This window comes from Acipenser ruthenus, chromosome 45 (genome assembly GCF_902713425.1).
Source record: "Acipenser ruthenus chromosome 45, fAciRut3.2 maternal haplotype, whole genome shotgun sequence".
Lineage (NCBI taxonomy): Eukaryota > Metazoa > Chordata > Actinopteri > Acipenseriformes > Acipenseridae > Acipenser > Acipenser ruthenus.
The window spans coordinates 8,413,310-8,441,290 of NC_081233.1; the positions used below are offsets into that span (position 1 = coordinate 8,413,310).

The 27,981-nt window shown below is 47.1% G+C and overlaps 2 protein-coding genes across 3 annotated transcripts; one reads left to right on the forward strand and one right to left on the reverse strand.

The window, feature by feature from the left end:
- Positions 1-299: 299 nt before the first annotated feature.
- Positions 300-25,168, reverse strand: LOC117966950 (mitogen-activated protein kinase kinase kinase 12-like). Of its 2 annotated transcripts, none has more exons than XM_059013016.1 (14): positions 24,730-25,168; positions 14,593-15,102; positions 11,904-12,087; positions 11,077-11,268; positions 10,550-10,708; positions 7,696-7,854; positions 7,265-7,373; positions 6,134-6,243; positions 5,535-5,651; positions 5,274-5,411; positions 4,240-4,897; positions 4,073-4,140; positions 3,429-3,714; positions 300-2,597 (listed from the first exon to the last, which is right to left on the reverse strand). In XM_059013016.1, exons 2-14 carry the CDS (start codon positions 15,044-15,046, stop codon positions 2,499-2,501), a joined length of 2,733 nt encoding a protein of 910 aa, XP_058868999.1. In that variant the 5' UTR covers positions 15,047-15,102; positions 24,730-25,168; the 3' UTR covers positions 300-2,498. The 2 variants fall into 2 exon arrangements, with proteins under 2 accessions (XP_058868999.1, XP_058869000.1); XM_059013017.1 differs by lacking the exon at positions 24,730-25,168 and adding an exon at positions 16,739-17,025.
- On the forward strand, positions 18,253-27,767 carry LOC131720853 (tigger transposable element-derived protein 4-like). The gene is made up of 3 exons (XM_059013044.1): positions 18,253-18,317; positions 26,457-27,489; positions 27,759-27,767. The coding sequence occupies exons 1-3, from the start codon at positions 18,253-18,255 to the stop codon at positions 27,765-27,767; spliced, it is 1,107 nt and encodes a 368-aa protein (XP_058869027.1).
- The last annotated feature ends 214 nt before the right edge of the window (positions 27,768-27,981 follow it).

Consider the following 27,981-nt stretch of genomic DNA (forward strand, 5'->3'; position numbering starts at 1 on the left):
AATAGAGGATAGCCAAAATCCAAATAGTTAACTAAATAAACCTCTTTTAGATTGAGAAATAGAGAGACCGATTAAATGACAAAAGAGATAGATCACCATGGCCAGTGAGTAATTTAATATGTGCATGCCTGTGGCTTAACTGTTGAGGATCACGCATCCAGGCTCACTGCAGTTTGAGGTACCACCCTCTGCAGACCACAAGAGGGCAGTGAAGTGCAAGAGGTGAAATCTCAGGACCGTTGCAGACCTTGTAAGTGTTTCATTTTAAATAAATAATGAAGAATCCAGGCGCTGTTCTGACTGCATTTTATTAAATGTAATTTTTTTTTTTAAATACATTTCCTATAGTACACAGGTGCAATACATGATGCGGTGTGTGTATATATATAAAAAGAGTACATTTTCAAACGAGGCTGGGGGATGTATGGCTTTTCCAGGGTAAAGTTGGAGCTGTCATACATGCGCCTCCTCCTCTCGGCGCTCAGCGGGCAGGATTCCGCAGCGGAGCTGGGGTGTGATGCTACAGTCAACTCTGCTGCTGCTTTTAGACAAGAGGATGGAAGATGGGAATTTCAACACAAGTGGCAAGCCAGTTGTAGTACGGAGTATGTTTTGCTGCTAATGGAACTACCACCAGGTCTGTTTTCAGGAATTCACATGTCTGGTGCCATTTCCTTTTTGTTTCTATTTGCTTGTGCAGTTTTTGCTTGTTTTTAAGGTGTCTTCTGACTCCTTTGCATCCATTTTTAATGCCTTTAGTATGTTAAATGTTACGAGATGTGATTGAGATGGCGTTAACATCGAAATATGTATAAGAAAATGGATGCAAAGTAGAGGGATGCTAAGAAGACTCCTATTGCATAGTAATCTCATCCATTCCAGGTTTTAATCTAAGCATAGCCACAGTCTATAGGTAACAAGATCAGATGTGTCTGAGTTTATCCCTGAAGTGGGAAAATTGCCTTAAAATTCGCAAAACTGCACAAGTGAGCCTACATAGGGTGTAATTTAAAAGGTGAAAACCATAGTCAATAGTTTAATAGTTCAGTAGTTTAGCCGTCACTTGTAAGCAAAACCCCGATCTCATAGACCCTTGTGGTTTTAGATATCTTTGATCTGGCATTTCTGTTTAAAAAAAAAAAAAAAAAAAAGACAAACCAATTGATTTTATTAAAAAAAAGGGGGCATTTTAATAAACGACAAAACTTTTAACTCCTGAAACTGAGCGGGACATTTCTTCCAAACACAGGTTATCAAGGGCTCGATGTCTTTATGCAGTCATTAGTTTAAATTTGAATGTGAACTGATCGCTGTCAGCCTATTCCACTCCATTGGTAATAGTCAGCAGCAAAGTTTAGACCCTTTATCCTGTCCAGAGCTCCGTGGCCGTGGGCATGCGTGAAGTATTATGTGGTATACTGGAGAGTGGATGATAGTCTGAAGAGGATCTACATGGTGTTATTTTCTATACATACTGATACAATCAGCAGAGAGAGAGCGAGAGGATGCGTTTCCCAAATGGTTTGGAGCTCAGTAGCATCACTTCGCTTATGACAGCAGGTAAGAGAAGACTGGCCCTGTGAACTGCAGTCCTGTGCTGAGAGCACTGCCTGAGAGCTTTCACTCCAAGTGCAGTTAGCTGAACAGTGAATGCTTTGCAGCCCGTCGGACACACGACCACCTCTCGAAGTCTCAGCTTCCAGAATACTGCCCGCCATGCAGGGTCCTTTCTAAGTCAACGTGGTCAGCACCAATGTGTTTCAGTTATACAGCGTCGTTATGTACAGTGTCAGGACATTAAATAGAACATCTGAAATATTTACAAAAATTAAAAATCGACAAGGTGTAAACTTAATCCCTGATATATATATATATATTAAAATAATAAATACAGCATATAAATAAATACTAATAAAAAAAAAAACATACAAAGTTGTTCGATCAGGCTCGCCACCAAAAAAAATAACGGAAGAGCAAAAGGCTTTAATTTGAATTTCCATTTGGAAGGAGAGCAGAAAACAGGACAAGCTCTTGCCAGTCTTAATGCTTCAAGCCATTCTCTGGCCCATTTAAAATATCCAATTCAAATCTTATTTTGACTAAGTGCTTTCTCGTGCATGGAAAACTTGACAATCGTCTACCATGTCGATGAAGTTATTAGTACATAGATATATTTTTTGGTAGTACGCTTCAAAATGAACTAATGCCTGATTCCTTCTCGTTGAAAGGTTTGTTGCTTATATCTGAATTTAGCACGACTGAGTAGTTAATTGGCACGGGTGAGGATGTTACTTTGTAAATGAGAGGGAAGAATTTTTTTTGTTGGCAGCGTAAATAATAAATACAATCAAAAAATAAAGAACAGATCATTTATAAATCCACTGATGTTAAAATAAAGCTCCTGGATTGAAGAGGGGAGAGATGGAGGGTCTCCTAGCAGGGTCCTGGGGTGTGATTTGGGAGGGAGGGGGGGTGTCTGTACACAGGGGTCCTCGCGATCACCATGTGGCTGTGCTGGACGGATGGCTGGCCTCTGCACTGCCTGAGTTGTCTAGCTCTGCGCTGTCGCAGTCCGAGTCATCGTAAACAGGGGGGTTCTGTAGGGGGGGGGGGGGGGACAAAAGTCACAGTTAGCCAGCTGCTTTTAAAACTTACCTAGAGCCTTGTAGAGCGTGAGAGATGACTGGGGGGTGTGTGGATAGCTGTAAAGGTTTGGCTGTTTAGACTGTACACAAGTTTACGCAAAAGTTTAAAACGTTTACATCTGGTCTCGGCGTGATTGAGCACTGAGCTAGTAAGAAAACATTAGGTAGTCCAAGATTAGTGGCCATAGGGGTCAGTGAAACATGTTGATACATTAAATATAGATTTATAGCTTTAGAGGCTACTGAAGTGGAATGGAGGAGTGGGGCTCCAGGTGGAGCAGCGAGGGGAGAGGCAGAGGGAGGAGTGGAGCAGCAAGGGGAGAGGCAGAGGGAGGAGTGGAGCAGCGAGGGGAGAGGTGAGGGGAGAGGCAGAGGGAGGAGTGGAGCAGCGAGGGGAGAGGCAGAGGGAGGAGTGGAGCAGCGAGGGGAGAGGTGAGGGGAGAGGCAGAGGGAGGAGGAGTGGAGCAGCGAGGGGAGAGGCAGAGGGAGGAGTGGAGCAGCGAGGGGAGAGGCAGAGGGAGGAGTGGAGCAGCGAGGGGAGAGGCAGAGGGAGGAATGGAGCGGCGAGGGGAGAGGCAGAGGGAGGAGTGGAGCAGCGAGGGGAGAGGCAGCGGGAGGAGTGGAGCAGCAAGGGGAGAGGCAGAGGGAGGAGTGGAGCGGCGAGGGGAGAGGCAGAGGGAGGAGTGGAGCAGCGAGGGGAGAGGCGAGGGGAGAGGCAGAGGGAGGAGTGGAGCAGTGCAGAGACAGTCGAGGAGGGAGATGGGAACAGGGAGACTCCAGTACCTCGTGCACGTTGGCGTTCAGCTGCGTCTTGACCTCCCTCACGGCCGCCTCTTTCTCGGACAGCCCGTCGGAGTGCAGCAGCATGTCCACGGGGATCTCGGAGCTCTGGGACAGCAGGTCGTCGGACTTGTCGTCTAGCCGCTCGTCGGTGTTGGTGCTGACCACGTCGGGCGTGCCGCTGTGCGAGTGGTCGCTCGTGTTGCCCTCCTCCCCGTCCGACACGGACAGGTTCTCCGAGCTGAAGGTGGACAGGGACTGGCACTTGGACATCGCCGCTGCCGGCCGCCTGTGGACACATGACACGGTCAGAGCTTTGGGTCACTCTTACATTTCTGATTTGCTGCGACAGTTTTTCTACGAGAAAGTGTATTTCTGCTCGAGATCGTTAAACAGTTTCCTGGCATCCAAGGCTGGTTTGATTACAATATTAACCGCTCTCTGTGAAACCAGCCTGTGGTTTTCTGTTTTGGGTTTATGTGATGAAAACTGCGCTGTACTGGTTCTTTGCCAATTTGTAATAAAATTATAAGGCTGTGCTTTTAACATGTGAGCCACTCGGGACCCCAGGATGCAATCCTACCCAGATTACAATCAAGCCCAGTGATCTAACTAACGCAGGGGGCTGGATTGTTCTGAAAACATACCTTTGTCTCCGTGGCATGTCCACCTCGCTGTCCACCTCTCCCTCCTCCTCGGACGAGACGCCACGCTTCTGCTCACAAGAAAAAAACAATCAGGCCCGCCTCGTTAGTAAGAAAGAAACGTTTCTCGTGCGGACAGTTGAAATATTATAATTTTAATAATGCTCTACCTGTTTCCTGGTGACAGCTGCCCGGTACAAGATAGCTGCCGGTGTGAGGTGCGGCTGGCCACTCCCCCCTGCCCCTCCCCTGGGCAGCCTGCCCCCAGGCCCCTCCTCTTTCTCCTCCCCCTCCTGCGGGGGGCGTGGCTGCCCCAGCGCTGAGCCCCTCCCGGCGGCTCCTCCCCTCCCACAGGGTGAATCGGGGCTGCTGGAGAACGGAATGGAGGCGGCGTCTTCGCTGGGGGTGTCGCTGCGGGGCGGAGTCTCCGTGAGGTCCTCGGTCTCAGCCCCTCCCAGCCCTCCGGAGACGCTACGGCTGCCCCGGTCCATGCCCGCCTCGCCTTTCGCCCTGCCCTCCGCCTCCAGGGTAGTGGAGATGAGGTCAGGGCTGGAGGAGGACATCTTCTTGAGCAGGAGGTCGTGCTGCAGCCCCCGGAGGGCGGCGCTGGGGTCCAGGTGCATGGCCGGTAGGGGCGCAGGGGAGAGGGCAGCCTTCAGTCCCGCCAGGTCCCCGCTGCTGCCCTTGCCTGCCTTGCGGTAACGCGGCTTGCCCCTCCGCGACCGGCCCGGTGAGGTTGAGCCCTTGTTAGGATGGGCGGGGATGGTCACCTGAGTCATTGAGGAGTCGAGCTTCGGAAGGATGACCTCTGACTTCAAGAGGTCCGGCCTGGAGGAGAGAGAGAGAGAGAGTGGCTTACCCATAGCTCCAAAACACCATCTCAAAAACATAGTGTGTCCCATAAATCGAGCATTATAGGCATCATTTATACAATGTTTTTTTGCGTGTGATGCATAGCGGTTTCACCCATTCCAGGTTTTACTACCAGCTTGATCAGCCCCAGTGTATAGATAACAAGCTCAGGAGTGTCGTCTTAAACTCATAGTAAAACCAGGAATGGATCAAACTGCTGTGCAATTGAGGGATCATTATTTCCGTCCCCCCGCTGTAGCTCCTGAGAATAAACGACTGTACTGTTTAATTAACTGATGGATGTAATATTGATCATGTTTAACACGGCGAAGACGGCAGTTTTCAGTCTCACCGCTTGTTGTGGGACGGTAGCTTTTGGGGCACGTTGCGTTTCTTGATGAGTTTGTCCATGGAGTTCGCCGGCCCAGCAGGGCGAGGGGTGTGAGGTTTGAACAGACCGGGATGCTTCTTATCCATAGACTGCTCCCGTCTGCGAAAGACCAGGAGCGGAGTTCAAACAATCAATCTACTGCATCTCTCTGCGCCGTCATTACCCTGAACCTTAATAAGCACCAGCCTGCACTCTGCAGCGCTCCAGGGCTGTGTGTCTCACCTGTGCAGCTCTTTCTCTTTCAGTTCGAGCTGCAGCATGACTGCGTTGAGCTCCATGTAGAGGTTGTTGGCTCTCTCCAGCTTCCTCTCATAGTGCTCACGGATATCCAGCGCATGCCTGCCAACAGACAAGAGAGTTACTGTCGCTGTGAGACGCGGCCGTCCGGATCAAAATCACAGCTGACATCTGTCCCCACAGAAAACCACTGCCGATGTTCTCTCCTACAGCAGAGAGGGAGTCATTTTCCAATGTCAGGTACAAGGGACATATGTGTCCCACAAATAAAATTATTTTAAATGTCTTATTTTTTAAATGAGGAGCACGAAACAGGGTTTAAAATATGGGTTGGATCTGGTCATCCAAATGGTCAGTTTCCTCCTCGCGATACTTCATTTGTTCATGTATTTTAAGAAGAAACCATTTGAAAAAGCACTCAATTTCTTGTGTACCTTAAGGAGTTAAACACATGATGCAACCCATCCCCAAAACCACTGTATGCAGAAATAGATTGTATACAAGAAAAAGAGAGTTGATTTTAGTTTTTATAGTATGTCGCGATACTGCTCCAGCCCTGCAGGGCGGCGCTCTCTCTCGCTCACCTCAGCTCCTCACGTCTCCGGTTGACGAGTTCCTCGTCCAGCCTGTGCAGACACGTCCCCTCGGACTTGATCTTCTCAAAGTGCTGCTTCACCTCCTCGCGCCATTCCGCCTGTGCAGGGGACGGGGTAAAGGCAGCCGTCAGTGCGGAGAAAATCAACCAGGGGGCATTGATCACAATGCCAGTACATCTTAATCAGTAATCACTGAAACCCTCCGATACGTGACCTTATTGCACCTCTCCAGTAGGGGGCGCCAGAAGACCGGGGCATTAACTGCAGGCTTGTGTAAATCAAGGTTTTTGAAACTGAATTAAAGGGATTTCTCAAGTGCTCTACAAGGTCATTCTCAATGCACCGTGCCAGCTCAGAGCTCGCTGTGACCTTCAATTTTTACTGCATCCAGCATGGATCAGTCTTGATAGGGGTGGGAGGGAGGGGTGTTGATTAAGCTAATGGAAGTATCTGCTTGTCTGCCAGAACGCCAACCCCTCTCTCTCTCTCTCTCAGACTGCCAGTAAAGCAATCAATTGCCCAGGTCACTGGACCTCTATTGACGTCACAGCCTCAAGGAGGAATCAATTAGGGGATGGGGAGGGAGGCTCGCTTTCATTTGTGTTATCAGATCTAATCAGGAGGAACAAGAAAGGGAAAGGAGGGAGCCGTCCGGCCAGTAGAAGGACAACTGAGGCAAGCCCATATACAGGACTGGCAGGATTTGCTGTAATGCTTTACCATACCTCTCTGGGCTTTACCATGCTGTCAATGTGCTCTATTACACTTTGCTGTGATTGTACTGTGGGGAAACTATTAGAAGGGTTCATTTACCATGGTTTGATTTTTAATACACTTTACAATGCTTGCCTATGCTTTACCATACCTCTGTGCTCTGTTACACTTTGCTATGCTTTTACTGTGGGTAACCTGTCTATGGGAAAGTGACTTGGGGTATATCCACACTTTTTGCAGCTCCTAGACCTTTGAGCATTGATGATACAGAGAGGATAATTGATGGTTCCAAGTGGGTGGTGCTTGGAATTCAAAGCCTGACCAAGCCTCTATTGTGACACAAGCCTGGCCATCGAAAATACAAAAAATAAACATGCTAGTGTCCGGCAGTGCGGGGGCTCGCACCTGTGATTTGAAGTAGGTCTCTTGGGGGGTGGACAGCAAGTCCGCAGAGGCGATGTCCAGGTGCAGCAGGATCTGCCGGAACGACGGGCGGTTCCGTGGCTTGCAGTTCCTGGGGGAGGGAGAACGGGAAAACGGATCCCGGAGAAACCAGTTATAACAGCGTCCCAGAGCACGGGACCAGCCAGCCTTGCAAGACTTTAAACCATGGCTGTGTGTGACGTTAAACCGTAAACCAGGCTGTCTTCTGGAGCAAGATTCCTTTTATAATCAGTGTCGGTCGGGGAGACCCGTTTCTCTACTTAACTGGGATCACAAACCCTTCACTAATACTTTGAAGCCCTCGACAGCTCTGGCTGCTGAGAGAGAGAGAGAGAGCTGCCTGGGAGGTGATTCTACAGCACTTTCTGTTATGTCCCCTGGCCCGTTCTCACCAGCACTGTCGCAGAAGAATCTTGAAGCCGTCAGGGCAGCTCTCTGGGATGGGCAGCTGCAGGCTGTTGTTCCCGACGCCCCAGATGATGGCTGAGGAGTCCACGTCCTTGTAGGGGACCTCGCCAGTCAGCATCTCCCACAGGACCACCCCGAACGACCTGCAGAGAGAGACCAGGGTGGGTGAACTATACACCGGGGAAAAACCAGCAGTGACTGCATTAAAAAGTAGACATCTTTAACTGGTGGGGGGGTAACAGCTACGCCACACTGCCTGCCTCGCTCCCTCCATCCAACCTCCCAGTCCCTCAGCTCAAACCACTACGCCACACTGCTTCCTTCCTTCCCACTCCCTCAGCTCTGACCACTAGAGCCACAGCGTCTCCCTCTAATTCCCTTGTCTCTAACCTAGAGGTGTCCAATCCCGGTCTGGGAGGGCCATTCCACCCCAGGTTTAACAGGTAGAATGAGATCAATAACTATTCTAGGGTCTGGATGGTTCAATTAAATTGTTTAGAACAGGGTTGGAAAGAAAGCCAGGACTGGAAGTGCCAGCCTTGGCAGGGGTGACCCAAGCTGTGTTGCTCTAATGCTGTGAGTGCATTAAGGCTGTGTAAACGAGGAAGCTTTTCTGAACCAGGTTCTGTTTCTCGCACTATAAACCCAGGTGGTATGTGATGACATGTTTTCTTTTTATTGTAGTTCAGGACCCAGGGCTGTTGAGTACAGAATGCGACAGCGGCTCTCTTAACTTGTCCAGGGCTTTTTTCCATTTTTAATCTTGCTCCAGGGTTTTGAAAAGCCCTTTGCGAATGGTACAGGATTAAACATCGCTCCAGTTCACTCATGTCTGAGTCCACTTCTCTGTGCGTGCTGAACCGCAGGCAAGCTCCTTCATACGAAATTCAGCGTCAGTAAGTCTATAGGGTAGTTTTACTTTCTAAATGCTGTTACATTATAAATCAAGCAATGAAAATCAAGCAATCGCCGTTACGAATTCCAGCTTAGAACATGTGACTACAACCTTGATTTTTGTGATTTATAATAAGTTAATACATTTTGCTGACATTTCTAAGACGCAAGCTATTGACTTAGAATAAAACTATTTAGACTGCGGGCTCCTATTTAGTTCTTGTAGAGAGGAATTGAATCGAGTTTCTTTAGTTGGCTTGTCAACCCATTCGGAGGAAGCTGTGGGCTGGTTCGATGGACCTCCTTTCTCGATTGGGGGTCCCCTCCACGACCAAGCAGCCCGTCTCCGTGTCACCTTAACCTCTGGTCCCCACGGCAACGCGCTAATCACCCCCAAAGCGAGGCCTGCAGCTGCAGTAACGATGTAATGATAGCTCTGGTAATTAGTGCCTCTGTCGTGGCCCGGCCCGCCTTACTGTGACAGGCTCCATTAGAGAAAAAAAGCACTCAGCGGGTAATTAAACTGGGGGTGCTTTATTAGATTTCATTCACAGCCTCTCTCCACTGCTCACAGAGAGTCTGTGTGTGAGTGTGTACTGTGCCTCTGCCTGGGTGTGCGTGTATCTGTGTCGGTCTCTCTGTGTGTGTGTGTCTCTGTCAGTGTGTCTCTGTGGTCTATTTTAATGATCTAAACAGTGGTGTATCTTAATACTTTAACTGTATATTAAATATACATGTCGCAAAATGTGTCCGTGTGTGCGCTTAGGGGGTCACAAAAGACCCCACAAGGTAAAAAGAATCCGACATACCTATGAAGACACGACCCTGTCATGTTTAAACACACATTCTGACTATTTACTTTAGCCCCATTTCCACCCATGCCTCTCTGCAGTTTAGTATAGGAAGTCTACACTGCATGGGAGTCCATGCCCTCATACAAAAACACACAAGCGTGTGTCGAGGTTTCCCAGGCCGGGAGCATTCTGTTTGAATATCTTCATAATCTGTGCTTGTGTAAACAGATTAAAATGAAGTCTTAGCAGATGAGTCACAGGGCTTAATAGCTTCATGAAGGCCACAGCTGAAACGTTGTCCATGTGACTTCGATTCACAGCGGTTTCACCTTACGACCTGTCCTGAGTGTTTTTGAAGCAGAAAATCCAATTGCAATAAAGATAGAAGCGATAGAGCAGCCCGCAGTTTAAAAACCAATGCTTTACCAGACCTCTCTGTGCTTTACAATGTTTCCCTATGCTTTACCAGACCTCTCTGTGCTTTACAATGCTTCCCTATGCTTTACCATACCTCTCTGTGCTTTACAATGCTTCCCTATGCTTTACCAGACCTCTCTGTGCTTTACAATGCTTCCCTATGCTTTACCAGACCTCTCTGTGCTTTACAATGCTTCCCTATGCTTTACCATACCTCTCTGTGCTTTACAATGCTTCCCTATGCTTTACCAGACCTCTCTGTTCTTTACAATGCTTCCCTATGCTTTACCAGACCTCTCTGTGCTTTACAATGCCTCCCTATGCTTTACCAGACCTCTCTGTGCTTTACAATGCCTCCCTATGCTTTACCAGACCTCTCTGTGCTTTGCAATGCTTCCCTATGCTTTACCAGACCTCTCTGTGCTTTACAATGCTTCCCTATGCTTTACCAGACCTCTCTGTGCTTTACAATGCCTCCCTATGCTTTACCAGACCTCTCTGTGCTTTGCAATGCTTCCCTATGCTTTACCAGACCTCTCTGTGCTTTACAATGCTTCCCTATGCTTTACAATGCTCCCCTATGCTTTACTATACCTATCTGTGCTTTACAATGCCTCCCTATGCTTTCACTGTGCTCTGTTACACTTTGCTGTGCTTTTGCAGTGGTAAACTTTTATAAGGAACAAAAGGAAGTTGGACATGATCCCCTGTCCCTCTTGGACCAGCTTCTTACCAGATGTCCACCTTCTCGGAGACGGGTTCATTGCGGATCACCTCGGGAGCCATCCAGGCCACCGTACCCGCGAAGGACATCTTGGTGCTTTTGTCACTGAGCACTCTGGAGGTGCCGAAGTCCGAGATCTTCACCAGGTCATCACAGGTGATCAGCATGCTGAGAGACCGAGACACAGACACAGACAGCGAATGAGCGTTTCCCCTGGCCGCCCCCTGAGATTACCATTCAATCAATTAAAATCTTTATTTATCCACAGCAATCCTCCCCTCACTACGATGTGATAAAGAAGAGATCGGAAGTCAAGTTGCACAAAGGAAAGCTGTATGCAGTAGAAAACATACTTTGTTACTGGTGGTAAATGCAGGTAAGTGAATGACTTTAACAAGTTGCAACTAATGGAGGTGTGACTTACAACATTTGTATCAGAATAATATTTCTGTATCTGTCTCAGGACGGTATTATTTGGAGATCCAGCCGGGCTGTACCACCTATGCTGACTGTGGGGGTGGCGGGGGCGGACTTACTTGGGGGACTTGAGGTCCCGGTGGATGATCTTGTGCAGGTGAAGGTAGTTCATTCCCCCCGCGATGCCCATGGACCAGTCCACCAGCAGGGAGGGAGTGATCTTGCGCCCGGCTCGCATAACCTCATAGAGCTGACCCTGGGCACAGTACTCCATGATGAGACAGAAACAGGGAGCCTGCGTGCACACACCCCTGTGAGAGGGGAGGAGAGAGGAGAGGGAGGAGGGGAGAGGAGAGAGGATAGGAGAGGGGAGGGGAGAGGGGAGAGGGAGAGAAAGAGGGGAGAGAAGGAACAGTTAGATTTATATAGTTAATAATACTGCAGTTTATTTGCTTAGAGGGCGATCGCTTAATGGCATTCTGAATGATTATGAGTATTAGAAATGTTTGAAGTGGGGAAATCATTTTAAACAATGAAATTATTTAAGAAACTGTTTCAACAGCCATCCGGCACTCTGGGTCCTCTTTTAAAGCATGTTGGCAGGGATGGAAATAAGACTCCCATTGCATAGCAGCTTGATCCATTCCTGGTTTTACTAGGAGTTTAAATCACACACCTGATCTTGTTACACTGTGGCTGATCAAGCTGGTAGTAAACCCTGGAATGGGTGAAACTGCTATGCAACAGGAGGCTCATTTCCATCCTTGCACAGTAGGGCAAAATCATGTTAAAAAACTATTTTAAAGAAACGACGCAGGAGTGGTTTAAGAGAGTGCGGTTTCTCACCCCTCCCATAAATGGGCTACCCAGTCATGGCAGAAACACTGGGATCCTTTAAGGACTTGACACGGTTCTGAGATCAGTCAGCTGATCGGGGGGCACTCACCTGAAGGTGATGATGTTGGGGTGCTTGAGTTTGCGCAGGTTCCTGATGTCCGTCTCCTTGAGCTCCCGGACCTTCTTCACAGCCACCTCCTCGCCGTGCAGCTTCCCCAAAAACACAGCGCCCTGCGCGCCGCTCCCGACCCACTGCAGATCAGAGATCTCCTCGAATGGGACCTCCCACTCCTCTGGAGAGGTAAGAGGGTGACACTAGCAAAACAGGGCTGTACACCAGAGCGAGGCTCATGCTAGCACGCCGACAGAGACCTCTCCAGTTCAAACGTTTGTTACATATACTTGAACTATTTCTACATATTGTAAGGGCTCTCCTTTGAACTGGCTTCATACCTACCTGACTAATTTACAAAGAAAAAAAGGCTCCAACAGTGACTGTTAACGAGATGCTTCTTAACTATGGTGTTCTGATAACAACACTGTAAGCCGTGGAGGGCTGTCTGGTGTCTAGACCTGCAGTAACTGCAGCTTGCTGTCTTGGGTTCCATCTCTGCAGTCTGCTCCTGTCGTGCTGAAGGATGTAATCTGCTTTGTGGAATGCGCTTAGGCAGTAAATCCTGCTTAGGGCTGTTGTGCTTGGTGCTGGGACTCAGTGCCGAGTCGTGGAGAGGGAGGAGGAGGAGGAGGAGGAGGAGGAGGGGAGGGGGTTAGCTAGTCCCCTGGCCTGATTACAGGGCACAGATTCAGGACGGCTGGATCCCTGGCTGTAGGGAAAGCACCGCAGGGAATCCAGAGTTAATTACAGCGTTGAATCCTTGCCTAGACACCTGATGTAGGACACGCTGAAGGGTTCACTTAATTATAATGCAGTGCCGCATCGCAGGGAGAGGTAATGGGTTAGAATAATCCAGAATCAAAGGGGGTTAAAGCACTTTTCTTAAAATAGTTTGTGTATCGATCAGCCTGAAGCAAAGTCCCCACTTCCTGTAATCACACTTCAGGCCTGGACTGAAAGACATTGGGCTGGATTCTGAGTGCGTGTTTACAGTTTACAGTGTGTTTCAGTTTGTGCGTCACTGTGTGTGTGTGTGTGTCTGCAGTGTGTGCGTGCATTTTGTGTTTATGTGTGTGTGTGTGTGTGTTTTGTATTTGTGAGTGCGTCAGAGCTGTGACTCCGCTGTGTTAATCGAGCTGAGAGGGATGGGAATTCAAGGATCTGTGCGTGGACATGAATTATACATGATGAGCATTAGGCTGTCTGTCCCCTGAGACCTGAACAGGAGCTGTTAGTGTCGGGGTTACAGCAAGCAGGCAGGCAGGGAGGCAGGGAGACAGGCAGGCAGGCTGGCAGGCAGGCAGGGAGACAGGCGGGCTGGCTATCTGTGTGTGTGTGTGTGTGTGTGTGTGTGTGTGTGTGTGTGTGTGTGTGTGTGTGTGTGTGTGTGTGTGTACAAAAATCGGACAAGCAACAAGACCGCTTTAGTCATAACGGCAGCACTCCTGTCATGACAGAAATCCACAGGCAAAGCTTCAAAATAATGGAAATTCACAATGTCAGCTTGTTTACGTTTCACAGCAGCGGTTTCAGACCACAAGCCTGCCTGCCACTACATCACTCCACGAGCCAAACACATCTATTATACTCCTGCTACTACCTGCACAGCGAGGCTCAGGTACAGCTCAGGAGCCCAAACACAAATTAAAAGCCTTGACTTCTCCCCCCCCCCCAAACTGTGTGACAGGTCACACCACCTCCCAGTCCCTCAGCTCTAACCACTAGGCCACGCTGCCTTCTCTCTCCCAGTCCCTCGTCTCAAACTTCTTTTAATATTCAAACTCAACAGAAGGATCACCTCTTCCCCCTCCTCCCAATGGTGTGCTAGGTCATACTACCTTCCTCCCTCCCAGTCCTTTATCTCTACCCACTCATCCACACTGTCTCCTTCCCTCCCTGACCCTCATCTCCACCCCTCCCTCCCTCGCAGACCCTCATCTCCACCCCTCCCTCCCTCCCAGTCCTTTATCTCTACCCACTCATCCACACTGTCTCCTTCCCTCCCTGACCCTCATCTCCACCCCTCCCTCCCTCGCAGACCCTCATCTCCAACCCTCCCTCCCTCCCTCCCTCCCTCCCAGACCCTCATCTCCACCCCTCCCTCCCTCCCTCCCAGACCCTCATCTCCACCCCTCCCTCCCTCCCAGACCCTCATCTCCAACCCTCCCTCCCTCCCTCCCAGACCCTCATCTCCACCCCTCCCTCCCTCCCAGTCCTTTATCTCTACCCACTCATCCACACTGTCTCCTTCCCTCCCTGACCCTCATCTCCACCCCTCCCTCCCTCCCAGACCCTCATCTCCACCCCTCCCTCCCTCGCAGACCCTCATCTCCACCCCTCCCTCCCTTGCAGACCCTCATCTCCACCCCTCCCTCCCAGACCCTCATCTCCACCCCCCCTCCCTCCTTAGCTCCCAGACCCTCATCTCCACCCCCATCCCTCCCTCGCAGACCCTCATCTCCACCCCTCCCTCCCTCCCTCGCAGACCCTCATCTCCACCCCTCCCTCCCTCCCAGACCCTCATCTCCACCCCCCTCCCTCCTTAGCTCGCAGACCCTCATCTCCACCCCTCCCTCCCTCGCAGACCCTCATCTCCAGCCCTCCCTCCCTCCCAGCCCCTCATCTCCAGCCCCGTCCCTCCCTCCCAGCCCCTCATCTCCAGCCCCCTCTCCCGATCTCTTACCCTGGTGATGGTGCTGTTTGTGCTCTGTGGAGTAAGCTTTCCCGATCATAGTCCAGACGGGTTTGAGGCAGCCAAACAGCCCCTCCAGGAAGCCGGCTCCGGACTGACACTGAATCCTCCCCTCGTCCGATTGGCCCCGCACGGCCCCTCCCTCGGCGCGGTGCCCCGCCTCCGCCCCGCCCCCAGCCTCGTTCTCGTGCAGCTTCAGCACGCTGTTGGCGAAGTGCTCGGGGGGCTCGTCGCTGGGGGTGGGGCTGTGGCCCCCGCACTGCCCCGCCCCTCCAGGCTCCATTTGCAGCACGTTGCGCAGGACACACTGGGTGGGGGTCAGATCCTTCTCGGGGGTGCAGGGGGCAGTCTCGGGGTCCAGCCTGCGGAACGGCGGCTCCGACAGGGAGGAGCTAAAGCAGGAGAGGGAGGGAGAGGGGGCTCGGGGCTCGTGGATGCAGGCCATTAGAGGCTGTGCTCATGAGAGAGCCCGCTGTGTTCGGGATGAGAGGGGTGGGGGGTCTGCAGAGAGACAGAGAGGAAGAAACATTAGCACTGATACACACGCTGTTTAGAATCACTGTGTGCTTTAAAGCACAACAAGACAGCTTAGACTCTCGCTATCCTATTTGAAGGTTTGTCCTGGTTCTGGTTGTAACCTACATTCTTGAAGCACTGGGCGGTTATAAATGACATTATATATATCAAGCATAAGAAATCGCAGTTACAAATTTGTCAAAATCCCAACACCTCTTATTCTATGTATTGGTATCATTCCTGTGCATACAACATGCAGCCAATTCTACTGTTTGTATGTTTTATAGAAGTACTGCCTTGGCATATTCAAACTCTCCAGAAGCAAAACTATGTAAGTTCAAAATGTTTTAATGTTAAGACTGGGGCACAGATTTGCCACACCAGAAGCGAACATAGCTGTCTGTGACAGTTATCCTGGCAAAGCAGGTCCCCATTAAAGCCCACACAATAAATCATAAACCCAACAGACACAGACAGACACACAAACAAAGACATACACTGACACACACACTGATACACACAGACAGACAGACAGACAGACACACACACACCGAGACACACACACACACACAGCTGCATTGCAAATGAGGGATTCCCCCATTGATCAATACAAACAAGCCCTTGACTCATGAAATCTGCAATGCAAACACATGCCTTGTAATCAAAGTGTGCTGCCACCAAACTCTGTCCCAGTACTGCGTTGGTAGGCTCAATTTGAGATCAGCTTCTTTATATCGTTTCTCTGAACAACCTCGGTCTTCAGTGTGCTGTTTAGCATCACGAGATGTCATAAACATGAAGAGATTTGCAGAGGCGCAGATGTAAAAACGCAGAGTTTTCAGAAGTTGTTTAAGAACCCTAACGTGTTTCACAATTACGTTTCTTACAGTAACCCGATGCTTCTGACATGGCAAGTATTTTCAACAGCTATTTATGCTAACGTACCTTAGTGAGTGTTTACCATTATGAAAGATGCTTGGTGTTGAGTGAATTCTATATAGCACTGTGCGGAGATGGCACCGGCACTGGTTGTGCTATTTGGAGCTGCTTGCATGTATTTGTAATTAATAAATGCTCAGTAATTACATATTGAACATTTTTATCATGAAACACCTACCCAATGGTATGTGTTAGAACCAGTAAGATTGCACAGCAAGATGTGACTGGCTTCTCAGAGCTTCTTAATCGTTATAAAAATAAACTCTCGCCTGTTAGTCCTTTCTTTAAAAACGAATAATATAGAGCACTGTATCAGAATCGGTAGTTACAGGGTTAAACGCCGCTAGAAAACCAGTTCTAGTTTTTACTGCAGTCTGACCATCGTAAATTTGACTCGCCGTCACTGCCGCATCAGCGTTTTCTACCTAATATATACAGGACGTGGGTGTCGAGTTATAAAGCCTCCATTTCTCTCGCTCTCGCTCTCGCTCTCTCTCTAGAAGCAGGGCAGGTGTCATTTATTGCATTGAAAGGCATCCTTTGAAAATGCATCGCAGCAGTGGACCGTATGCTGGCATCGTCACGCACACACATTGTGTTGCAAGAAACGAATGCCGTTTTATTCGTTTACATAACCCGTGCTATGCACGTTTTAACACAGAAGACAATTGCGATTATTTACCTGCTTTCCTGGCTACTTTGAGGCAAAATTATCCATCTGAAGCATATAGATTTTCAAATACAGTGACCCGATGTCCGTTGTATCTCCTCAGTCCATCTCCCAAGACCACCATGCGACGATTACTAGCATGTATTTGTTTTATACCCTGATCTCTTGTGTTTCCCTCTCTATATTTGATATCTGGCTCCGAGCCTCTGCCGTTGTGTCGGTCGGGTCCCTGCAGCGCTATAAGCTTTATAGTGGGCTCACTCGCCACATAGTCCCCGCCTCGCTGACAAATCTCCAGTTTTTATTAATCAACAGACACCCGCCCCGCCCCCCTTGGGCTTGCGAGCCGGCCAATCACGGCAGAGCATCGGGAAGGTTGAGCTGTCCAGTGTTCTTAGTGCTGCAGGTAATTCCAATCGAGCGCGTTTCAGTCTACATACACTGTGCATATGCAGTGTGTGTGTGTGTGTGTGTGTGTTTGATAAGTGATGTCATCCTTCAAACACGCAGCAGGAACGGGAGGTGAATTACTCTCCCTTCCACCCCCAGTTTAATCTGATGGACTTTATCCCTCTGATCTCATATCTCTAAACAGACGGCTATGGGTTTATAAGGATTAAACCACTAGACAGCTTCGAAGCTACACACTGTTCTTGTGCTGAATTGCTGTGCAGAAACTTCCTTGCATGATTATGATTAGAGACCCCTTCTATAGTTCTCTCTTCGATCTGGGTCTTATCAGAGGGTTTAAGGTCGATCGAATGGTGGGTCTAGAGATTCTGCAGTGACCTCATTCACACAATCAAAGCATAGCAAAGTATAATACAGCACTGTCTGCTTGACTCGGTTTCTTCTAGTTTCAATAACACTGATGAAGGCACTGGCATTAGAAACGCCTGTCTGCTTGACTCGGTTTCTTCTAGTTTCAATAACACTGATGAAGGCACTAGCATTAGAAACCCCTGTCTGCTTGACTCGGTTTCTTCTAGTTTCAGTAACACTGATGAAGGCGCTAGCATTAGAAACGCCTGTCTGCTTGACTCGGTTTCTTCTAGTTTCAGTAACACTGATGAAGGCGCTAGCATTAGAAACGCCTGTCTGCTTGACTCGGTTTCTTCTGGTTTCAATAACACTGATGAAGGCACTAGCATTAGAAACGCCTGTCTGCTTGACTCGGTTTCTTCTAGTTTCAGTAACACCGATGAAGGCACTAGCATTAGAAACGCCTGTCTGCTTGACTCGGTCTCTTCTAGTTTCAGTAACACTGATGAAGGCACTAGCATTAGAAATGCCTGTCTGCTTGACTCGGTCTCTTCTAGTTTCAATAACACTGATGAAGGCACTAGCATTAGAAACGCCTGTCTGCTTGACTCGGTTTCTTCTAGTTTCAATAACACTGATGAAGGCACTAGCATTAGAAATGCCTGTCTGCTTGACTCGGTCTCTTCTAGTTTCAATAACACTGATGAAGGCACTAGCTCACCTGGAATGTTTCTCTTTATTCTCTGTTTCAGTTCACTACAGGGATGTCATTCTTCACTGGTAACCTGATGCAGTGTGGATATGAATGGGCTCCATCCATCTGCATCAGGTAATCTCCTTGTCTTTCCAACAGGAGGAAGCTGACATCATCATCACACACACACACACACACACACACACACACACAAACGACAAATGATTTCTTTTTAAGTGGCACTAATTTGGAATGAGCTTCTCTGATTTCGGATATGACCTCATGAGCGCTCGGCAGTCTGAGAGGTTTCATTCACAGAAACCGAGGGGGGTGCAGGGGGGGGGTCTGTGTGTGGGGGGGGGGCGTCCCGGGGGAGGAAGCAAACAGCACTTTATTTAGCATCCCGATGTGAGATCATACCGGATCTATAGGGTTCCCCCAGCCACTCCGTCGCCAAGTTCCGACCCCCCCTCACTCACTCACAATCTCCAACACGATATAAAAGGATTGTAAAATGGAAATAATGGGACAGTGTTCCCCTTTAAGGTGTAAGTGATTACCTTTGATTCAACAACTACGGCTCTCTCTCCTGGTCTGTTTGCTGCATTCTGTGCAGAGAACTAGAAACCAGATCTTGTTGAGTGCCCTGTTAGTTTACATTCTCCACAGGTAGCTATAAAGACGTACCCCGCCGCTACACACACACTGCGAGCCAGCGAGGTAAACTCCTGCCAGCACATATGACATCAAAGTGGTGAAATGGCGAACGGGTGTGACGTTGCCACAATTTCAATGGCAGTCGATTTTTTTTATATAGCCCCTTTCATCCCACAGTATCTCAAAGCGCTTTACCTGTTGGCTAAAACAGAAAGGAGCACACAGTCTAAAGAAGCAGTAAAAATGATAAAGTAATAATAATAATAATAATAATAATAAATTAAGAATGATGCTCCAAGCTCCAAGACGCACAGGAAGTGATATAAGCTAGCAGGAAGCAACGGGTTAAAGCTATATAAATTAAGAAAACACAAAAAACCACAGCCCAGCGGTCAGGGTGGCCAGTGATAACATTTACAGGAGGGTTGAAAAGGGGTTTGAAAATGACTTTCTCTTTAAACAGGGGGAATCGAATGATGATCACGTTTTCTTTCTTGGAGCAAGGCGCTTCCTTGCTCGTTTTGTCCCGTTACAAACTGTTTTGCGTTTGCATTTGGTGTAAGAGCTTGCACATTTGTATCGGTTTATACAGATTTAGAAACTCATCCTAGACCTGCATGCTGCACCCAGTCTCTCGTCTCAGAACTCCCTTTGTTCAGGTATTGAAATGAGTCCGGTTTATATCTTGCACAGAGATTGTTTCAGATGCACAGTGATAGTTAGCCTTCATTGGGATTCAGTGCGGGTGTGAGTGTGTGAGAGAGAGGCAGTGAGTCAGGCTGGAGTAAGGGTCTAATATTAAACCTGTGACTTCACTCTCTGGGGCCGCTGTGAATCCGTTTCCAAGGCAATGGAGCCCTGCCTCCTGGCCCCGCCCCCTTCTCCATCACCATCCGCTTTCCAGGAAGAGGTGTCAGATCAGAGAGGACTAACCCTTCCCTCCCTGCAGTCACAGCACGGATACATTCACATACAGGTATGGAATTAAAAGAGGGCAATGCAAATGTGAATTCACTGTGACTGGATTGTTGTCTTACCTGTAGACCTCTATACAGGTCTATACAGCTCTGCAGTGTTGAGATCTCTATCCTATTGCCCTCTATACAGCTCTGCAGTGTTGAGAGTGGAACTATCTTTCCTATACACCCCTGGTCTGCAGAGAGGTCAGTAAGAATTTTGCTAAAGGTAGGAATATATTGCATTACGGATTTTGAAGCCCTGGTTAGCAATGTTTTTGATCACCAGCATATATGTATTGGGATTGACAATATTTGTAATGACTGAATCTGTTCTTAATATTGAAACGGCTCCCTTGCAGAAGATGCCTTGATAAGAATGCCCGTACGAGGCAGCTGTTCCCGAGTTAAGCAGGGCACGTTTAGAATGCAGCAGAGCGTCTCGGAGTTTATCTGAAAGACACACATCGCATCACAGCCCCATCCTCACCACTGCATCACTCCCAGCCAATCAGGGGAGAGAGGGAGATCGCAGGCAGCCAATCACAGGCTGCCTTCCCTACCTCACTCCAGGAGAGGATGAGTCATGCGATGACAGAACCACAGGGATCCTAGCACTTCAACTAGCTGTCAATGTGACCTACTCAGAATCAAAGCCCTAACCCTAACCCGTTATCGGTGGATTCAATGTAGCTACAAGGGCCACACTGCCTTCCTCCAGCTCTAGTTTCTTACTCTCAGACCCTAAGCTCTAACCTGTTGGTCAAAAAACCTTCCAGCCCTTCAGTTCTGACAGCTAGACCCCTGTACATCCCTCCCTCCCTCCCAGCCCCTCAGCTCTGACAGCTAGAGCCTTGTACATTCCTCCCAGCCCCTCAGCTCTGACAGCTAGACCCCTGTACGTCCCTCCCTCCCTCCCAGCCCATCCGAGTCACCCAGCGCTAAACACTAAAACACACTGCTTCCATACATTTCAATCCCTTCGCTCTAAACTCTAAGACATACCACCTCCCAGTCCCTCAGTTCTAAACATTAAGCCACGCTGCTTCCCTCCCAGTCCTGCAACTACAGCAACACACTGATACCAGTTCCGAGACACAGGAACTGAAAGAGATCTGCCAGGAAAACAATTACAGATATACAACAAGGACAACCCTTTGAATATTTACAGTGCTTCCTTTGCATATTAATAATATCCAGGCAGCTGTTTGATCAATGATAAATAAGGCCAGTGTTTTCCAGATATTGACAAGGTTACTGTGGGTTTTTAAATCAATCAAATATGAATTTAAGAGTTTTATACTGTGATTTTACTCCATTCCAGAACCCTAAAACAAGAATATTTTTCTTAATCAGAAACGCTTTTTTTTGTAGAAAAATATATTTTTCCTATTTTATAATATTTATCTTTTCTAGTTATGGATCAAACTAAATATATAAACATGGTCGTTAATAAGACTCCCATTGCAGGGGAGTTTGATCCATTCCATTACTGTTAATGAGACACAACTGAAGTTAAACAAAAAAATAAGTATCTTCCATCTAGCTAGGTTTGCATCGTTTTTTTGCACAAATCAAACTTGCAGTGTTTCAGAACTAGCATGTAAACCACTCTGGTATATGTAGGAATTCTTTAATTGAACTCTGGAGTCATTTGCTTGAATATGTTTAAGATCAACGTGTTGGTATACATTTTAAACAGGTGTTAATTTAGCACAGTGCTAAATGCTTTATTATACGCCTTGGTGGCCAGGCAAAATTAGCTTTTTAATTGAACATCTACACCAGCTATTTAAAACGCACGTACAATATGATTTTACTAGGAGTCAATCACATATGATCTCATCTCAAACTGCTTTGCAACTGAATCCCTATTAGCAGACAAATGCTTGAACAATTTTTTTTTTTTCAATGACAAAACTTTCGCCTAAGAATACAATTGCCCTGAAAAGGGTTCAGGCTGTCATCTCCTGTGTCAGAACCTTTAGTGACTGTGGTAACTTCAGCACCACAGACAGCTCCCTGTGTGCTTAAAGACAGACAGTCATATCCAAGGCTTCAAAAACACAGTCATTCCCTTACCCTTTATAAGCTTAACAACCTTACCGCACGTAGCCTCTTACTGGTTTGCTCCAGAATGGTTTCGTGGGACTACCTTAGGTCTAAAGATTAGTGTGAAACCAGTCCAATGTTACTTTAGGTAAGGTAGACCAAGATTAGTGCTGATTAGGGCCTGTGAAACCAGCCTTCTATGTTTTATAGTCTTGGTTTCCTTGTGTTATTCGATTCCTCCATTACGACCTCCGTACTCCTCTTTCTCTCCCTCATCCCCCTGCTCTCCCTTTCCTTCCTCGCCACTCTGTTTTCCTCTCCCCCCCTTCCAGTTTTTTTACCCTCACCACTCACACACACTCCCCCTTACCACCCCCTTCCCTCCTGACCTCCCCTCTCCTCTCCTCTCCTCTCAGCCCCTCCAGGGATCTCTCTGCCAGCTCTTGCCTCTCTAATGGGGTCTAATGGCTCTCTCTCTCTCCTGCAGCCCAGATCAGTTTACTCAGGAGCCCTTGCTGTTGGTTCTGTTCAGTAATCTAAGCCCCTGCTTAGCTCGAGTGCTGCTCTATTGATCCACAGACCCTTTCTCTCATCTCCCCTTTTTAATTCCTTTCACTGAAAAGACTAAAGCAGAAATGCCAAACACAAAAGAACGAGATTCCTAAAAGCGCTTTGCTAAGCAAAGTTTCTAAAAAAGGGGGGATTTGATGCACTCAGGAGTTGAATGCTGCAAAATATCCCTGCTATTTATTTAATATTACTTAGCTGAACTAAAAGCACAAACACTATACTACTATAACAATTAAATAATAGATAACTATTAAAAACAGCCATTTTTTTATTCATGAACCAAACAATATAATGAGGTCTGTTAAGCACGCTATACAGTTTGTTCATTTCTCAGAATGAAACAGAAGTGAGACTATCTTTGAAAGTATGTCCCACTATCTCTTTACAAAGCAGCTCTCTATAGACAGCACAGCGTCTGTCCCCAGAGCCCATAAGATGCACAAGAAAGGACTGCGAGTCTTGCTCTGCTTTCCCTATGACACGACCGGTACATCAAAACAAATTATGTTTCAAGACAAGTGCTGATGGAGCCAATATGTGTAACGCATAGCACTTAAGAGTGCATGTGCTCCAAATCTACACGTATCGATCACCCTGTGGGTCGGGGGGAGAGGGGCAGATGCATTGATCAATAATGACCGTGACCTGACGCAGGCCACAGCGCCACCTAGTGCACGGAAACGCTCAGGGGCTATGCTCGCACAGTAGGTATCCCAGTGCTAAGTTTAAGTCTGTTTAAGGTCCAAACAAACTGCGCCTGATCTGACTGCTTCTAACGGGTAAAGGAGGATTGTTCTGGTTGGCTGGATCTCTCGCAGTAGCTGTTTACTTGGAGAGCTCCAAGCTCAGGTGAGGCTGGGGTTGGATAACCTCTGTGATTAGTTCAGAGCAGAGTTAGTTTGAGCCGCTTTCTCAGTTAGCAGTTGCATTTTGGCAGCACAGATCTCTGCAAGGCACGAATGAAACAAGGGCTGGCTGCAGGACAAGGCAAGGGGATGTATTAAGCGTGTGCTTTCAAATACATTCTGTCATGCTTTTAAAAAAACACACAGTATAGTTTCCTGAAGTACAAGCAACTCTGCAATTTATATAGAACTTATTCTTCACGTTGTTTTGTATGATAGTCTACGTCATAAAGCACATTTTCTTTAATGAAACGAAATTATATATATGAACGTGGGGAAGAAACATTGACTGTTCGATTTGAGTCATATTTTGCTCGAGTATTAAACAGTTAAATAAACAGACACCCGAAGAAACGTTGCTGTGAGAGGTCAGAAGTCACGTGTGCTCCATTTACGTTGCTAATCGATCTCTGCCCGCTCTTGTATCAAGAAACGATGATACTGCAGTTTGCAATTTAAAAACAGATCGCATTCCCAAAAGCAAAACTATCTCAGTTAACACATCTACCAACACACTCGAAAACCCCAAAAATGAACTGCGCAACGTGTATGATTTAGGACAGAGCGAGTTCATTATAACACATTCATTCTTACACGTGCGTGTTTACGGTTCTTGTACATGACTATGCTGCAAGTTGTTGATTTGTATTTAGGATTACACGCTATCTCCATGCTTGTGCCTGTGTTTTAAAAGCCCTACCTCGTCTGTTTTACGATATTAATAACTCCGCAGATTTATGACACTCTCCTTATAACAAGAGCGTATTTACCAAGTTCATGAATAATGACGCTTATAAATAGACCCAGTAAGACGGCCATACATCTCCAAAGAATATAACACATTATATAAGGAGTCCACTGCACTGGGGGCGTAATCTGGCAAATTCTAGTGGTTACATTTTAGCAATTTAATAAAAACACCTATCGCTGTTAAACACAGCTTTACAACCGAAAACACTGTACCAAATATATATATATATATATATATATATATATATATATATATATATATATATATATATATATATATATATATATACATTCATCCATAACGCAAAATTAATACGCTTGCGCATCGATAAGCCTCGACACGACACTATTCAACAGACAATTCCACATCACACACAGCCCCACGTCAAGCAATTCACAAACACACACGCGAAATCTCTATAATAATAATAATAATAATAATAATAATAATAATACACCGCGTTGTTTTTTAACACAGTACTCGCGGTGTACGCGTTACATGCATTTCGCATCTCGATTAATTTTCATTGTAAAGAGCATATCTTCCACATTGCCCCTCTAAAGCCGCATAAGACCGAACACAGAACACACGCTAACTGTTCCATAGATGCATTATTATACGCGTTCAGTATATTTATAGCTTCATAGCGGTCTTACCTGTTGTAGTATTTTCGCGTGTTTCGGTTGCACTGAGCACGCAGGCTGCAGCCCCACAATGCACAGACCCTTACAAGCCTGGGCTGCGGTTTCTTTTCTTCGGGGAGATAGACAGACAAGAGAAAGAGAGGACAGCCTTCCCCGACTCAAGCCATTAATGCTGTAGCCCCATCTGGCTAATGATATTACCGATAGAATCAGCGGCGGTACACTGTGTCAACACTCGCGCAGCGGGCACAACAGCGCCTGTTTCACACAGATGTTTTGTTAGATTTTAATAATACAATACCGCTCCTTTCATGCTTGTTCCCCTCTTCTCTTATTTTTTTTTTAATTGCGGTATTTTCGATTTGCACGTACAGCTGTAGAAATGATTCCCCGCTCCTGTGTGTTTTTTTTCTCGCACGACCCGCAGTCACGCCCTGGAGTCGGTGAATGGTCTCGCTGTCCTCCCTCCTCTCTCTTAAAGGGACAGCGGTCTCCGTTACAGTCGAATCACGGCCCCGGATCACTGACGCACACAAAGTATCGATAAACGCCTTCTAAAAATAAACCTATACACAATTTAAAAATAGGGGTTTAAATGTGTCATGGGTATTTATCTGATATACATCCCATGAAAGCAGCTCCGATTTTTTAATATTATATTAACAAATATTAATAAAAATACAGAAGCTTAATATTTTAATTATACTCATATATACATACAGAGAGAGAGAGAGAAAAAGAGAGAGAGGTTGACAACGTTTTATCTATCTATCTATCTATCTATCTATCTATCTATATAAGTGCTATAATAGATCAGTGTATTTCTGAGACGAGTGATTTTGATACAGATTGTCAGTGTCATTCACTCTCTCTCTCTCTCTCTCACACACACACACACACAAACACGTACGTTTGTATTCCTATTTTTGTGGGGACTTCTCATTGACTCTCACTATATTTTATTTACTAAAACTGCGCACAGGGTGAAAGTCGACAACAAACTAAATATTTAGGCACTTCTTTCTTTTTTTTAAGGCATATTTAGTTCTTAAAAAGCTGTTTTTTTTCAGGAGTTACTATCTTTGTGGGGATATTTTCTCAGATTTTGCCCGCACATTGATAGTAATACCTTATTTAGAATAGACAGATGAACCCGTTTCATATCTCCTCGCTAATATCACACCCCGTTTATTATCACCATTTTTCAAAAACCACTCCCCAGGTTCTTTGAGAAATGACCACTCTTAATATCCTCTCTCACACCCGCTTACTGTCACGTTGCGTGCAGCCTGTCAAATTCTGCGTGGGTGGGCTTCACGCAGTAACCACGGGACGGAATTCATTTCCAACGCAACTAACAACCAATAATCATCTCGGCTGATAAACTGACATTTTGTGCAGCCTGTCAAATGCTGCGTGGGCGGGTCTTAGCGGGGTTCAGTTCTGTTCCAGAACTACAGCGTCAGTGATCTGCAAGCATCGAGAATGTCTCGCAGGCGCACTGACTTAACTAGCAAACAAAAGACAGAGATAATACGTCTCTGCGAAGCATCTCCAACACTGTCGTTTACGGCGGTGGCTAAAAACTTCTCAATCAATCCGTCTACTGTCAGCAAAATTTACAAAAATCGAAACACTGTTTTGCAACAGTGCAGTTCAAATGTCAACCGAAAACGTCAACGCTCCAGTCACGCAGCCGGTGTTGATAAAGCTCTGTTGAGATGGTTTCAATTCGCCAGAGCCTCCAACCGACCTGTTAGCGGAAACATCTTAAAAAACAAAGCTGTCGAGTTTGCTGCTGACCTGAACGTTGATGCCTTTAAGGCATCCAACGGGTGGCTTGATCGTTGGAAGAAACGCCACGAGATTGTGTTGAAGAGAGCGCAGGGAGAGCAGAAAGGTGCAGATGTTTCTTCTGGGGACAGCTGGGTTGAAAAGGGACTGCCTGCGGTTCTTCAGCGCTACCAGCCAGGCGATGTGTACAGTGCTGACCAGACCGGACTTTATTATCGTGCTCAGGCATGTGGTTCCCGCGCTTTCAAGAAAACCGCGCACATTGAAGACCGGGTTGCGCTCTTGGTTTGCTGCAGCATGACTGGTGAAAAGAGGCCTCTTTTGTTAATTGGAAAATCCCCCAAACCCCGTTGTCTCCGTGGAGTTAGCAATCTGCCCATCTCTTACACTTACAGCTCCAACGCGTGGATGACATCGTATATTTTCGAGCGGTGGCTGAAACAGTGGGACACGTCTCTCAAAGCCCAGCGTCGCCATATCGCGCTCTTTGTGGATAACTGCCCTGCTCATCGTGCGATCAAACTTGACAGCATTGAATTGATTATTCTGACAGCAAATGTAAGCGCTCCAATACAGCCGTGTGACCAGGGGGTCATCCCCGCACTAAAAGCACACTACAGTCGATTGATTGCTTCCAAGAGTCTCGCTGGCACGGATGTGGTGGACGGTGTGCAGCCTGCACCGGAGCTTGCAAGGAAAATAGACCTGTTTACAACTATGCTGTTGATCAAGGAAAGCTGGGACGCTGTACAAAGTGAAACCATCGTTAACTGCTTCCGCACAGCTGGCTTTTCCAAAGAGGGCGGCCCGACGTCGGTGATTAAGGAGGAAGCGATTGTCCTAGACCGGTTTCCAGAGGATGAGCTCAGTGCTTTCACCGGGGCGGATAACGATGCGGAATGCATTGAGCCGTTGGAAGATGAGCAAGTCGTGGGGGGTAAACCGTCTGCTGCTTCTGCCTCAGATGAGGAAGGTGAAGTACCTGGAGCAGCTGTATCCACATCTGAAGCACAGCGGGCACTCGAGATTTTGCGGCAGTTTCTTGGACAGAATGAATTTAGTGACTGGGCTTTATTTAATAAGATTGAAAAAAAAGTTGTTGAGATTTCAGTGCAACGCTTCATTCACAGCTCCCGTCAGCCCACAACTCGAGCCTTTTTTTAGATACACAAACGGGTTCCTCGCAGTTAATGGCACACAACGTATTTGTCCTGTAGTAAACTATATGCATGTGTTTATATGTACAGAACGACTAAATAAAACACGGCTGTGTAATTCACCGTTAGTTTTCTTTGTTGTTATTTTCTATGCTGTTATAGGCAACCGTGAAACCCGGTTTATATATAAAGCGAGTTCATCTGTCGGTATGTATTCATGCATTTATAACCTATTCAAATAATGTGTTGGTTCACTTTGATACATTTATAACTGTATCGATATATCTGTGTCAAATATATTTCAACACATATT

Coding starts and splice junctions, on each gene's coding strand:
- LOC131720853 (XM_059013044.1), top strand. CDS start 18,253: ATGTCATTCTTCACTGGTAACCTGATGCAGTGTGGATATGAATGGGCT. Junction 18,318..26,456: donor GCTCCATCCATCTGCATCAG/GTAATCTCCTTG, acceptor TCAATTCGCCAG/AGCCTCCAACCGACCTGTTA.
- LOC117966950 (XM_059013016.1), bottom strand. CDS start 15,046: ATGGCCTGCATCCACGAGCCCCGAGCCCCCTCTCCCTCCCTCTCCTGC. Junction 11,269..11,903: donor CCCAACATCATCACCTTCAG/GTGAGTGCCCCC, acceptor CCCCTCTCACAG/GGGTGTGTGCACGCAGGCTC. Junction 4,141..4,239: donor CAGCTGTCACCAGGAAACAG/GTAGAGCATTAT, acceptor TCTTGTGAGCAG/AAGCGTGGCGTCTCGTCCGA.